The following is a 14,216-nucleotide window of genomic DNA, read 5'->3' as shown; positions in this document are numbered from 1 at the left end:
TAATGTCAGTCTGTCAGCTGATTCACCAGCTGAGTCATGACTGAAGTAATTAAAATGTTGGTTGGATATTCTTGTTATTGTGCACAAATGGTCTTCAACTACTTATTGTAACTACCCAGCTGAGCCTTGGACAACTTCTCAATCCTCACCCACAGTTAGACACTCTTGTTTTTCTTTAATCTAGATACCTGAAAAATTGTTTGCCATGTGTTTTAGTAAGATATATCTATTAAGTAGATATTCATGGTGCCCAGATGATGACTCCTTATACTTGCAAATCATGACACGTATCAAACAAGCGGCAACCTCCGGTCTCAAACGATGAAGCCCATGCGGAGGTGTTATAAACTACAATTCATCGAGAATCCTCTTGAGGCTGGCTGCAGAAACACCGGAAGCCACATAGACCCCAATTCAAAAAATACGATCTTTGCAGCATTAATAAACATGTTTACAGCCTGGTTCAAAAAACGGCTTGGCTACAGTAGCTAATCTCTCCATCAGCACACACTGTAAGGGGGGTTAATTTTTTTCTAATGCGCAATTCAGAAGATATTAAGATTAAGAGTTTTTACCCAAATAAGGACATGACTGACTTGACTCCCGTACGGGAACACATAGCTGTTGGCTAAGAGGCTCAAACTCCGCCCCTTCACGTCACACTCTGCCTGGTTGAGTTCCGCATTTCCAATATGGCTGCCACCATCCATTGGCTTCAAAACAGCTCTCAGGAACAGATGGGTGACGTCACGGATACTACGTCCATATTTTATACAGTCTATGGTATCAAAAAAGGTTTATCTTTGTTCTATGTGAATACATGTATGTCTCCTTCAGGATGAGCTGAATCAATTTTGGTAATACCCAACCTGTTTGTCCATCATCAGATCAAAATTTGATAATCCAACAACCAGTGAGGTTGTAGACACTGCCAGCTAATAATGCTATTAGTGTGATAGAGCTTCACAAAATTAAACCTTGAGATTACAATAGATAATTTTTTGGTTATGATTTTGGTAATTTATCCAAAAAGTAAAAGGTAACCTGATGTGAGTCAAGAAAGCACATCAGGTACACGGCACTCTGCAGGATGCAGGATATAAGGAACCATGCCAAAAGAAATACTGTGTTTTTTTACTGAGTCATACTGCAGCAGATCGTAATGCTGTTTGCAGAATTTGTGCATTTAATTTTGATTAACTAATAGACCCACAATATTGTTGTGTCATACAAGAGCACAGAGAGGATGTTTGAAGACTTTAAATTAGAGGAAGGCTTGTGAGATCTTCTTACCGACCACCAAGAAGACAGAGCTGCTTTGTGGGTTTGTTAGCGATTCCACCGTCGCCCGACAATCCACGGATGTGTTTCTGACTGCCTGAAACTTCAGGATGCTGGTGGAGTTGGAGTAATCTCCATCATCCATGTGGGAGGTGTTGTATAGGCTGGTGTCCAGTGGCTGACCATTTAGAGCCCAGCTTACAGATGGTGTGGGAAACCAAGCAGCTGTTACACACCTGAACTCCACCTGCTCGTCCTGCTTCACCTTTTGGTTTCCTCCAGTGATGCTGACTGTTCCGCTTTCTAAGACATAAAGAAGGGACAGAGTTTAGTGTGTGAGCCAGGGGAAATTTATACAGAGGTGCATGTTTTTTTTTATTTCATCCAGACTCTGATGGACTCTAAACTCAGTCCCAGAGTGTCAGGAACAATATGTGTGCTATAATCCATTGACATAATCATCTGCTCTGCCAGTCACTTTATTCCCATGATTTATTATTTATTTATAACTGCTGAGTGTGCCCTGCTCTCAGAACATAAACATTATAACTGTATCAACACAAAACTATGTGTCTGTACATACAGTCTATTTTTCTAATATACACTGTATATATTATGACCAAATAACTCATGCTTATATAAGCAGTCATGTTTAATTGCTATGTTTTATTATTCAAACATCCTTCCCAGTGAGCAAGAAGAAGGATTTCATGTTGAGATTTGGTTGTAAACAAAGTGAAATCAGGACTGAACGCCAAAGACATACAGTTCTTTCAACTAGTTTTCAACCAGCTTTGAGATCAAAGTGTCAGAAAAGATAATTTTTTTAATATGATTTGAACATTTATTTATTTTAGAGGTGCAAGAACTTTTCTATAATATATGGTTCTTCTGAAAAGTAATAAAAGAGTGGAAGTTAAATCTTCTAAACAGGGTGTAATCCATAAAAATATACAATTTTAATCACATTTTCCACACAATCATTAAACGGTCAAATGTTGACTGTGTGATGTTAACAAGAAGGCTCAGAGAACCTTGTAAGAAAGCCGTCAAAAAACTATGCATGGGGTGGTACCTAGACTGTAAGTGAGTTGAATGGATGGATGGATGGATGGATGGATGGATGGATGGATGGATGGATGGATGGAAAAATGGATGATGGATGGATGGATGGATGGAAAATGGATGATGGATGGAAATGGATGGATGGATGGATGGATGGATGGATGGATGGATGGATGGATGGATGGATGGATGGATGGATGGATGGATGGATGGATGGATGGAAAATGGATGATGGATGGAAAAAACGATGATGGATGGATGGATGAATGGATGGATGGAAAATGGATGATGGATGGAAAAAACGATGATGGATGGATGGATGGATGGATGGATGGATGGATGGATGGATGGATGGATGGATGGATGGAAAATGGATAATGGATGGATGGATGGATGGATGGATGGATGGATGGATGGATGGATGGATGGATGAAAAATAGATAACGGATGGTTGGATGGATGGATGGATGGATGGATGGACGGATGGATGATGGATGGATGGATGGATGGATGGATGGATGGATGGATGGATGGATGGATGGATGGATGGATGAATGGATGGATGGATGGATGGATAGATGGATGGATGGATGGATGGATGGATGGTTGGATGATGGATGGATGGATGGATGGATGGATGGATGGATGGATGGATGGATGGATGGATGGATGGATGGATGGATGGATGGATATGTATTACAATCTCTAGGATATATGTGTTTAAGTCTGTTTGTAAGTAAGGATGATCTGATCCAGTTTTTTCCTGAGAGAAATAGAACAAAAGTACTGACTGTCTGATCCTGGATAGAAAAAAAAAGTAGGATTTGGAAATTCTGGATTTTTCTGTTCCAGATTAAAAATGTCAAACAACCAAGCCTTGAATTTTATGTATGCAGGGATGAGAATGCAGCTAAGAACCTAGGGCTGGAGTCCAGCTTGTGTTTATGCAGCTTATGTCCTATACACCGAGCCTAACCATACCTCGTCACTGTCTCTTACTCGCATCCTTGCAGAAAGGAATCAATGTGCTCACCTGGCAGGTCTATTAAGTGGATTTATTTGCTTTGGCTGCAGGTTTTCTTCATGCACAGAGAATGTCTGTAATCATGGAGGTCCTAATCTACAGCGTGAGGTACAACACTCTAATAATCAATATCAATTCACAGTCTGAGACTGCAGGCCAGATGTTGCACAACGAGATTAGCTTCAGGTTACAACATGAGCTGTTGGTACACGGAGACGAGGAGGCAAATGTGAAGTGTTTTGTTTGATTCATGTCATACTGATGTGTAGAGCCTTTGGTTGGAGGCTGGTGAAGTGGAAACACTGCCTCACAGAGACATGAAGATGTGTTAAACGTCTCCTCCTTTTTCCTGCTGGTGCTAACAAAAAATATTTAATGTTTTTTTTCTTTAAGAGTAACTTTAATCCAAAATTTATGTCAGAGATTTTCTCTCAGGCCCCACATCTCCATTTCTGAGCGTCTGATGTCATAACATGTCCCACTTCTTCTACATTTATAAGCCTGTGTAAGCAAAACAGTAAACATCCCTACAGTCATATTATGCATATTCATGATGCTACAAATTATGCCTACCATAGATTCAAAGACTGGGAAGACTTTGAAAGCCCAACCAGGTTGAGTCTGACACTCTTTCTGTTGAACCTTTGAGATTTTTGCAAACTGTGTACCTTGCAGGAGCACAATTTACAACCAAGATTAAAACTACACTCCTTTTGAGATTATTTACAGGTCTATTTCTTGTGGGGATTTTCAAAAGCAAAAAAGGAACATGAAGCAGAAACAGAGGCAGTTTGTGGCCACTGCTGCCATTAAGTATGAACCGTGTCTGAACAGTAAGTAAGCGTCCAACTTTATGAGCGCCAAGACAAGAAATTGACTTGTGGAAATACCAAGTTTTTATGACCTTACGACCTATGACGATGGATAAAACATGAGTGAGCCCAAACTCATGATTATTTTCCAACAATTGAAACAGCTTGACTGATTAGACAGAGCCTACATAAACTTTGTGGGATAAGAAGAGAGATTAACTAAAAGATGAAGCAATGCCACAAAATCATAGTTATTCCATAAATAGTTTACTGAAAGTATCAGCTTATTTAATTTAATGGATATAAGTCTCTGACATTAACTTTAGTACATTGCATTGAGATCATGAACTATCATGTAAATATCAATGATGAGTAAGTACATTTGCAGCTCCCACAGGGAATGGTACTTTCGCTGGGCTATGCGATAAAGCTCCACTACCTGGATGTAGGCAAGCACACAGATGACAGAGAGCATCTTGTAGCACCGCACAGTTTGTCAGCATTTGATAGAAAATGTAGATAAAGTTGTATGATGGTTTCAGGATAACTTGACAAGAAGAATCCGTCACTGGTACTGGTGGTGCTAGCTCTGCTACTGTTAGCCACACTCAGTTAAAACAATGTGACGTGGTTCACCAGCAGACTCTGCCATCCCTTGTTTAGCCATGTTGAATAAATTGCATTCATATTGTTCTGTTTCTCTGAGTGTTTTCGTACCTTTAGACCAATCAGCTGATTGTAATTCTAATTTCTGTTGAAATTACCTGGAAATTAGTCGCTTCAGAACATCCCTAATTTTTACAAACAAGATGACACATGTAGAAAATGATTACTGACTGTGGTAAGCTTTTGTAATAATAAAAATTATAACCATTCCTGTTCTGTTTGAATTTCTGTTCTGTGATGCAGGCTGTTGAGGTTTCATAACTCCATCCTGACAACAGAACAACTTCTCTCTTTAGAAGCAACAACAATTAGAGTAAAAGGTTGTTACAGTCTGAGATAGAAGTCATTACAAACACCCACACACAAAAACAGCCTCATTAAGTGGAGTCTCTCGCTTCATCTGGTGCCTGCGCGGAGGAAAATCACTTTAAGTCGACTGAAATGAGCAGAGTTCCTCCATTAAACGCAGCTCCTCTTTAAAGGTGAGTGGGAGATGATAAGCCCTAAACTTTCATGCTAACAGCAGAAGATAACAGGTGAGCAATTACATGTTCATGTCAGGTGTGTGTGAGACAGAGGGAGGAAGAGAAAGAGAGACAGAGCAAGAGAGACAGAGAGATCATCTGTAACATTTCTGTAATCCACTGCTGCCCTCTAGAGTCCGTCCTGGTCATTACAGCTCCCTCACACCCACAAAAAGCATGCTACATTATGCAAGAGGAAAAAAAAATTGTGAGGGGAGGAAGCCTTGTGAAGCTTTGGAGCTGTATTTCTTTTAGTGCAAAAAATATGATTTAGATTTAAAGAGTCTGCTGCCATGGAGGCGTTACTGACCTCTGGATCAGAGGGACTAGTTTTTTTTGCAGTAAAATCATCATTAAATCAATATTTTATGTCAACCTGTTTATGTTTTGCATCTTTTCTTAGCTGTAAGTTCATTATATGAGGTTCTGAGCTGTAGAAACTCTCAGGATTGAGTGAAGGTGTGCATCAGTGACACAAGCCAGTGTGTGGTTTTGTTTATTTTCATCACAGAGCAAAGTTCCTCACACAGGTAGCCTCTGAGCTTCCAAACATGCAGAGCACTAGATCAGCTTGTAGCAGAGTTTGGGCATTGTTTCAGGGATGAGGAGCATGAACCGTGAAGCGCCCACAGATTCATACTTTGCATATTGCTCAGCAGCACTGAGAGCCTGAAGGGAACTTTTTGTTGAGGGATTTTTACATCCACAGTAAGGTCAGATATTAAAGCTACACACAGTGTCTCTAAACACTAAAGAAACACCACAACCAGAGTGTTGAACGTATAATTGCAGCTACTAAATGATGATGACCTTACCTTGCACATTAAGCTTTGCCGTCCTTGATCCATACTCCCCCTGCACGGTGCAAGTGACCGACCCAGCGTCTCCACGGCTGACGTTACGGAGAGTGAACTCCACACAGCTGGGGTCACCAGCAGAGCAGAATTCTGCTGAGAACCTCTGTGAGGAGGAGGTGATTTCACCGCTGACACGGATAGTGAGGACCAGGAGATCTTTGACAGTCCAGGTCATGACTTGCCAGCTCCCCTGCACGGAGGCGTTGAATCTCACATCAGTGCCTCGCAGCACGGTGGAGTTCAGAGGCTCCAGCTGGAACTGATCTGCTGAATCTGAAAGAGACAACGTGACAGGCAGGATTCAGAGAGAAAGATGTATCATAGGAGAAAAGATCAAGAAAATATTCTCTGGATCTTGTTATTATGGCACAGGACTCTGTATTGTGAGCAGGGTTTCTGTTTGGCCACACCATGTCATTGTATTTTACAGAGGTTTAAAATAGAGATTAATGAGATTTAAATTAATACTTTGGTCAACTTGGTGTTGTGTTATTGATGAATATCTCAGGCCATTTCTGTTTCATCTGACAAACTGCGAAAGTTTAAACTAATGGAAATGTAGTTTTGCAGGTGAGTATTATATATTGGATTATATTATATATTGTTTGCATTTTATTTCATTACATTTTAATTACCAGTGCCTCCTTCTCAATCTGTTATTGAGGGAATTGTCAGAAGAGGCATTGACACTTAATTATGTGAAGTTTGTGTATACATTTTATTGAGATATTAATAGAATTTTAAAATGTTACCAATTAAAAAAATACAGGAACTAATTTCTACAAAAGCAAACCTGGTCTACCATAATGAACAATATTTATGGAGTTAGATGATGTTTTCCATGTGGATTGTGATGGGTTTGAAGCCTCCTGTTGTGGACTGAACAAACACAGTCCTGCAACAATGCTTTTGTATGCATGACTTTGTTGATGAGGACATTTTCATTGTATCTTTTCCTGTGATAGTGGAGCATTCATAGACCTTTTATAAACTTTGCGTTCACCAATTTTGCACAAAATATATGGATTACTATAGTAACTGTTCCAAACTTAAGAAACTGACCATTTTACAGGTACAATGTGGTATTCTGTGGTATTCTGTGGTATTTGGTAATATTTTGCGGAACAGACCTGTTTACATTAGTGTACAATCACCTGAATGTAATTAATTAATTTAGAATTCACTTGGGGTGAGCCTTTTATATCTACATAGGAGCGGATCCCTCTCCATGAAGGCCGTCACAAACTAGTAACATATGCGTTTTTGTGTTGCACAAAATGCATTGGTTGCAAGACAAAGTAATTTGTTTTGAGAGACACTTTTGACAATGAAAACTTGACACATGGAGGATAATACGTATCCTGCATCACAGGAGCTTCTTGTCTGACCGCTAGAATTAGCTAATTATTCAAATTTCTTCACACTGTACCTTTACAATCAAAAAAACCTATTCCACAGCACCTGCAGTATGCTCCTACAGATTTCTGATAGGTAGCATACTGCAGGTGTTCAATCACTGCAAAAGTGGAACAACAGGAGTGCTTTATCAATGGCATACAATGTGAGAAAAAAAAGTTGATGGATTTTAAATAAAGGAGTCAGTGACTATGACATAAAACTATTTAAACTAATAAATCAGTCAGGAAACTTTATTTGAACTTTTACTTCATTCAGAACAAAAAGCATGAAACACATAACACTCTTTGTTAAATCATTGTGAGATGTGTTTGCTGAAGGAACGTAAATAGTGACAGGATGTTTGTTTTGTTTTGTTTTGTTGGTTTCTGACAAGACTGAAACTCAAACACTCATCTATCCTGACTAATCCTTCACATGTGGACATTTTAAGAGAGGGCAGTAGAAACACTTGAATTATTCCTTGAATGTTTCTTGCTATTATTGCATCTTTAAAAAAGTTAGCACCATGATGAGAAACTGTCCTTTCTGTGTCTGAAACAATCTGAGCTGTTTGCATTAAGGCGAGACCGACTGATAAGGGGAAGCATCTGTTTGGTTTGTTTCACCTTCTTCATGGCAGCACAAAGGCTAATGTTTACCTGCAGAGAAAAACCCTCTACAAGTACTGATGATGAACTTCTTTACACCACAGTCTGACTTCACAAATAATTCACATTATTCGATTATTCGATTGTAAAAAAACTTGAATGTTCAATCCAGACTCATCTTTCTTGTTCAATTTAGCTTATATCCCATCCCAGAACCTATCTGCTATGGTCTGATGATGATGTATGCCTTTGCAAACAACGGCAAAGTCTATGGGTGTTTTGGCATAAACAGCAGAAGCAATAAATGACTTCCAGCAGAGACTTCCTCCTTCTGTGCACTGCATTGTTTACAGTCCAGATCAACGAATCAAAGTTCCCTCCTGATATGAATGCAAAATTAAAACCAACATTTCTGGGTTCATTACATCCCCCGAAATAGCACCTGTTCATCTGTTTCGGGGGGAACTTAGCTTCACTGTAAACAATGAGTCACAAAGAGGCTTCACTCCAGTTTACTTCAACAGTACAAGCTGGAAAAACTAAACAGATGTATTGTCCTTTCCCTGTAATTAAACTAACTGATCAAGCTTTGTCAGGTCTGACCACAAGAGACAAAGGAAATACTCAAATGTTTAATCGAGGTCAGATCGATCGTTTTTGATGTAGTCCAGGAGTTGTAGTTATCTAAACGCTGATTGCCAACATAGCACCAAACTGATTTAATATAAGACAAGATAAGACAGTCCTTTACTCGTCCCACAACGGGGAAATTCAAGTGTCACAGTAACAGAGTAGACAGTGCAAAAGAAATATATAAAGCAAACAAGAGCCTATAAAGTAACAATTATTAAAAAGTTATTAGCAAAATTAAAGAAGGTAAAAAATAAGCATTTGTCATTGGTGTTAATATTTTTTATTTACTTGTTGAAGGGATTGTTGGTAAACTGTTCATAGAGATTAATACATGTTGATACATGATAGTCAAGGCTATGCAGACATCAAACCTACTACAAACAAAAACCTCAAAGCTACTCAAACTAAAATACAGACCTATCAGCACAGAGTATACATGTTGATGTATAATCTGTACAATCTTTAAATAGAGATTAGCTAACACTTCAAACATTATACTGCAAAAGTGACAATTTGCTATGTCAGACGATTCATTCACATCAGGGTCTATTTAAGTACTGTAAGAAAAAAATGTCCCATAGGTTTGTGATATTTTAATCTTAACTGAAAGTTTACTAGAATAATTTAAGTCTAAATTGAATATACTTTTTCACTATATAAGAAAAAGGTCATACATCCATATTTAAACAACACATCTGCGAGAATTCAAGACACATTTAACTCTTAGGTTTATTCTTCCGATCTGTGCCAAGCAGGTCTTTAATCATTACTGCACACAGTTATTAGAAAATGAGAGGTTACCTGCGGTTGCACAGAGTAGTGAAAAGATGCACAGGATTTTTGGCCAAGATGATTTCCAGTAGACAGACATCCTTGTGTTGTTTTCCTCAAAAATAAAATATAGAGTGCTGTGAGAATCTGCAGAAAATACTTCAAAATGTTCACAGAGAGCTTCTTTAAATTTGGTCTTCAGGGATAAGATTATTTACTCAACAATATTTTTGTTAGAGGGAATTTAATTAAAGCCGAAGAAAATGCAATGGATGCCAGTACAAAATGATGACGAGAGAAATACAGGCTCTCTTATAAATGACACAAGACTGGAAGAAAAAATAACTCATTACAAGCTAAATGTGTTTAAGATATTCACTTGTATTTGAAGATTTTAGCAGTATATTGTCTTTTGTGGCTTCCACACTGCTGAACTCCAGCACATTAAACAGGCTTTTATGGCTTCTCAAAACTTGTCCAGTCTTGATATCAAAACATCTTACTCTGATAAATTCCCTCACAAGGTGAATTATATTCCTTATTCACTATATCTTATTAAGAAGCATCATCATCTGAAGTGAAATAAACTTACTGTGTATGAGCTCCTGCTGCGTTGCGTCGAATTGACCAAAGCTTCATTTCCTGAAAGGGCAGGTGAGCAGCAGACTCCACCTGAAGCTGTGACTGCCTCACAGAGAGCAAAGGTTCAGGTCTGGTCATGAAAGCAGCTCTTATCATCTCACAGTCATTCAGCCATAAAAGCCCAAACAGACGCTCAGGTGAGGCAGTTTCCACCTGCTGGTGAGGAAACAGGTGAGGGTATATCTTACTAGATGACTCATTCTGTGATATTTAAGTTGTGAGCTGTGTTTACATTTGAATTCCTTTTTTTAAAGAAAGATTTCTAAATGTTCCATTTAAGTTCTTATTTTATTTGGTCATCACCCTATCTAGCGATACAGTCCTCTTCAGAGGGGGGCGCTGATGAGAAATAAAAATAAAAAGAAGGAAAAGTCTGCACTAGCTAATTAAAACCTATAATTTAACTCAAAATAGGGGGGAATAGTGCCAACAATGTGTCCTTTTCCTGACTGTTTGGTAGAGGTGTGTAAAGTTTTTTCTGCAAACATAACTGTCCAGAAGGATTCCACATTCTTGGCCCCAAAATGAACAAAGTTTAAAATTATTCAAAAAGAAATGCAATCTATTGCTGTTACTATATTTCATGATAATACCCTTATGACAAATTGGCATAATTATATGAAGCATATTGAGAGAATACACTGCCTGACAATAATATTATTCATAATACAGACTATTTCTTCTGGACCTCTAAAAACTATGTTTTGCTGATAATACTCACAATATCTTATTTCTTCATGGAGCTCTTGGCACTGATCTTTGTTAAACTTTACTACACTTTTTGGTCTAATCAAAGTAGCTTTTAACTAATCCTGTAGTTGACCAAAAAAAGCACACAAAACAGTATCCATTGCTAAACCAACACTCTTTAATAGTGCACTTTTAAAAGCATTTCAAAATGTGATATCAAAAAACATTTATCTTCTCAGAACAGTATCAGGATTTGACACAGGTTCCAGTATGCTCCCAGCCTAAACACTAACAGACTCAAATCAGGCTTATGTAAAGTGTCAGTGCAAAAAGACATAATCAGTGTAATGAATACATGTAGCCAGCTCTGCGACCGTAACACAGAGAGCTCTGACAGTGACCTGAGGAGAGAAAAGAGAGAAGAGTATGATGACCTCAAAACTACTTACCATGAATTCATACTCAGAGCGGCCGTTTTCCTCTGAAGTCACACTCAGAGAACCACTGTGCTTACTCATGTTCTGTTTTAAGTTTACACACTATATAAATGTACTGAACGGATCAATTATGATTGATGATCAACTAAAAAGATAACGGATCACATTCACATGGCAGCCAAGTTCCTCTAAAGTCATGGGCAAGTTAGGAAGCTCTATTACTCCTATTACTTGCTCCATTGCTCGTTCTATTGCTCGCTCTATGCTCTATTGACTAACTGTCATTTAACTGCTTCCAGCACAAAGCTACTTAGAAATGGCTATGTTAGCTAATGTTAACATTTAGCTTTCACAAATTCAACCAATGGGTTAGAAAACATGTTGTTTGAACTCAAAATATCAGATTCAACACTGTATCTAATAACACTGCCAAACTCTAACTGCGTTAGCATTCATAGCTTAATGTAAAGTTAGCTTAAAAGTGGTTGAGTGTTAACCCTATCAGACTGTAGCTAATTTGGTATCAAAGATGTTTTTTTTTCTTTAATATGGTGTGATTTCCCTCTTTATTTCAATTGTTTGTTATAGATGAAATGGGGATCAATCGGACATGTTAAAAAAGATAACTGTCGGATTACATTTGGTTAAGGGACTTAAAACCTGAAACACAGCAATAAGACATTGTTAAACATTGTCTGGGCAGGAAGCTGCGATTAATGCCGTAAAATTGGTCTGTAGACAGTAGAAACCCTGAGGGGAATCAGGCTACCTACCACTTTAGTTTGTACTGACAGCAGCTAACATTAACATTCAATCAGCTCTTTGCTAACACAACAATTTGCAAGCTTGAATTCCTTTTGCTAGCTAGCAGAACTGTTAGCTACACATTTATTCAATCAGCAGTACGTTAGCTGTGTGCTAAGGTTAGCTTTGTGCTAATGTTAGCTGTGTGCCAACGTTAGCTGTGTACTAAGGTTAGCTGTGTGCTAACGTTAGCTGTGAGCTAATGGTAGCTATGTGCTAACGTTAGCTGTGTGCTCAGCTCAACTGAAGTGCTATTTCAGAAAAGGCTAATAGGTGGATTATTCCAAGAGAAACTAAATGTATGCAACCCTGTCCTATCAATTGTCATTAGATAATGGGAAGTATGGTAAATAATAATGTCAAAATTAAATTGCCTTTTCTAATTATTTGACTTAAATACTTCTGAAACCTTTTTGTTTTACATACTCATGTGTATGTTTTGACTGTATTGCACCTTGCTTTAAATCTTGAAATCATTATTGTATGGGGAAAGGACTTTTAATAAATGAAATAAAAACATTACTAGTTTTTCCTAGCCGTGTGTCCCCCATAAGATGATCGGTCACAGTATGTAGAAACAAAGCAGAGGACCAATCCGCAGAAACGCAAGGATTGATTTAATTTATGGCAAAGGCAAAACAAAGGGAACCTACAGATACATTGTCTGTAGAAAACGCAATAGTGACACAAAGACTAGGAAGGTGGGATGATAATCTGACAAAAGCTAGGAGGAGACACAGAGGCTATATACACACCGGGTAACGAGTAAGGAGACACAGGTGAGAACAACCAGGCACAGGTGTAGACAATCACAAAGGGGGTAACACCGGAAGTAAAATTAAACTTTACACAAACTGGAAGAATATTCAACAAAATATAACACTGAAAACCAATTAAACAACAAGACTACAGGAAATCTCTCAGGGAGTAAAGATACACAAAATAAAATACCAAGCACACAAGGACCACAAGAACACAAAAAGGTAACAAATAATAAGACTCAGGACATTAATCACTAAGAAACAACACTGGAGAAGGATAGCTCATAACTAATACAGACAGGAAATACAAGCACAACAAGAAAGCACTGGGTAGGCACTGCTAAATAAAACAAAGAAATCAAAGACAATTAAAACACAAGGAAAAATCCCAAACCAAACAAGATGAACTCATGACATGATCACAACAAAATTCAGCTTCCCTCTTTACATCTTCTCATTACTATAACTACTGTCCACTGGAGATGCTTGTCTGAAGGTTATTGTCTCTCCCTGAAGCAGGTTGATTAATAACGGTGGAGGTGTAGAAGAGAACCCGAATTCACACTCTGGAGCTACTACTGTGGAGCAGCCTGTGGACCTGTGATACATTTTGATTAGAGTCAGTGGGATGGCTGTAACAAGCTCTTCAGGATGTCATCTGGACTGGTTAGGTTTAACATAGGCGGATGTGCTGCAGGAATATCACTGCAGGTCTGACCCACTTTAAAACTGAGCTGAAAAAAAACTTGCCACAATGCTGTTAATCTCTGGATGATGTTCCCTATATTAGCCACTAGATGTCACTGTAGGATCACGTTCTGCTTAAAGCCCTTGTGAGGAGTTTTTGAGTGGTTATGAAACAGATTGAAGTTAACAAGAAGGCCTCTCTATGACCTATAAAGGCAAACCAGATCATCAACAACCAGAATGACAACTTCTACATTGTAATTTATAATGCCTGTACTTCTGCAAAGGGTCATGTGTCTGATGCAGTATTTCCTTTTCCTTAGTTTTTTTTTTTTCAGAAAATGTTCAATCATTGATACATTTGACTGCTTGGAAAAATCCGGATACTAACATGATCTAAAGATAGACATATAAAAAATCACCCTCAGAGATTTTCTGAAGCTAAGATGGAGGATTGGGGGTATATTAAGAAAGTACAATAACAGGGAATACAATTGTATTCTTACTATATTAAAGTCTTATTATGACAAGAATAAAGTTGTACATTACACAAGAC

At 38.2% G+C, this 14,216-nt stretch overlaps 1 protein-coding gene across 1 annotated transcript; it reads right to left on the bottom strand.

Annotated features, from left to right (window-relative positions):
• Positions 1-1,264: 1,264 nt before the first annotated feature.
• Positions 1,265-13,171, bottom strand: igsf5a (immunoglobulin superfamily, member 5a). The gene is made up of 5 exons (XM_034683611.1): positions 12,736-13,171; positions 10,232-10,323; positions 9,670-9,754; positions 6,188-6,502; positions 1,265-1,584 (listed from the first exon to the last, which is right to left on the bottom strand). The coding sequence occupies exons 1-5, from the start codon at positions 12,761-12,763 to the stop codon at positions 1,265-1,267; spliced, it is 840 nt and encodes a 279-aa protein (XP_034539502.1). The 5' UTR covers positions 12,764-13,171.
• Between the last annotated feature and the right edge of the window lie 1,045 nt (positions 13,172-14,216).

Source organism: Notolabrus celidotus, chromosome 5, assembly GCF_009762535.1.
Source record: "Notolabrus celidotus isolate fNotCel1 chromosome 5, fNotCel1.pri, whole genome shotgun sequence".
Taxonomy (NCBI): domain Eukaryota; kingdom Metazoa; phylum Chordata; class Actinopteri; order Labriformes; family Labridae; genus Notolabrus; species Notolabrus celidotus.
The sequence above is the reverse complement of the archived record's forward strand: the minus strand, read 5'-3'. Positions and strand labels throughout refer to the sequence as shown.

Bases quoted from the DNA above. Each gene is read 5' to 3' on its own strand.
- igsf5a (XM_034683611.1), bottom strand. From the start codon at position 12,763: ATGGGGGACACACGGCTAGGAAAAACTA. The intron at 10,324-12,735 runs GTAATGTTTTTA...TCTGTGAGGCAG, and splicing joins CACACGGCTAGGAAAAACTA to TCACAGCTTCAGGTGGAGTC. The intron at 1,585-6,187 runs GTAAGGTCATCA...TTTATGTCTTAG, and splicing joins GGCAAAGCTTAATGTGCAAG to AAAGCGGAACAGTCAGCATC.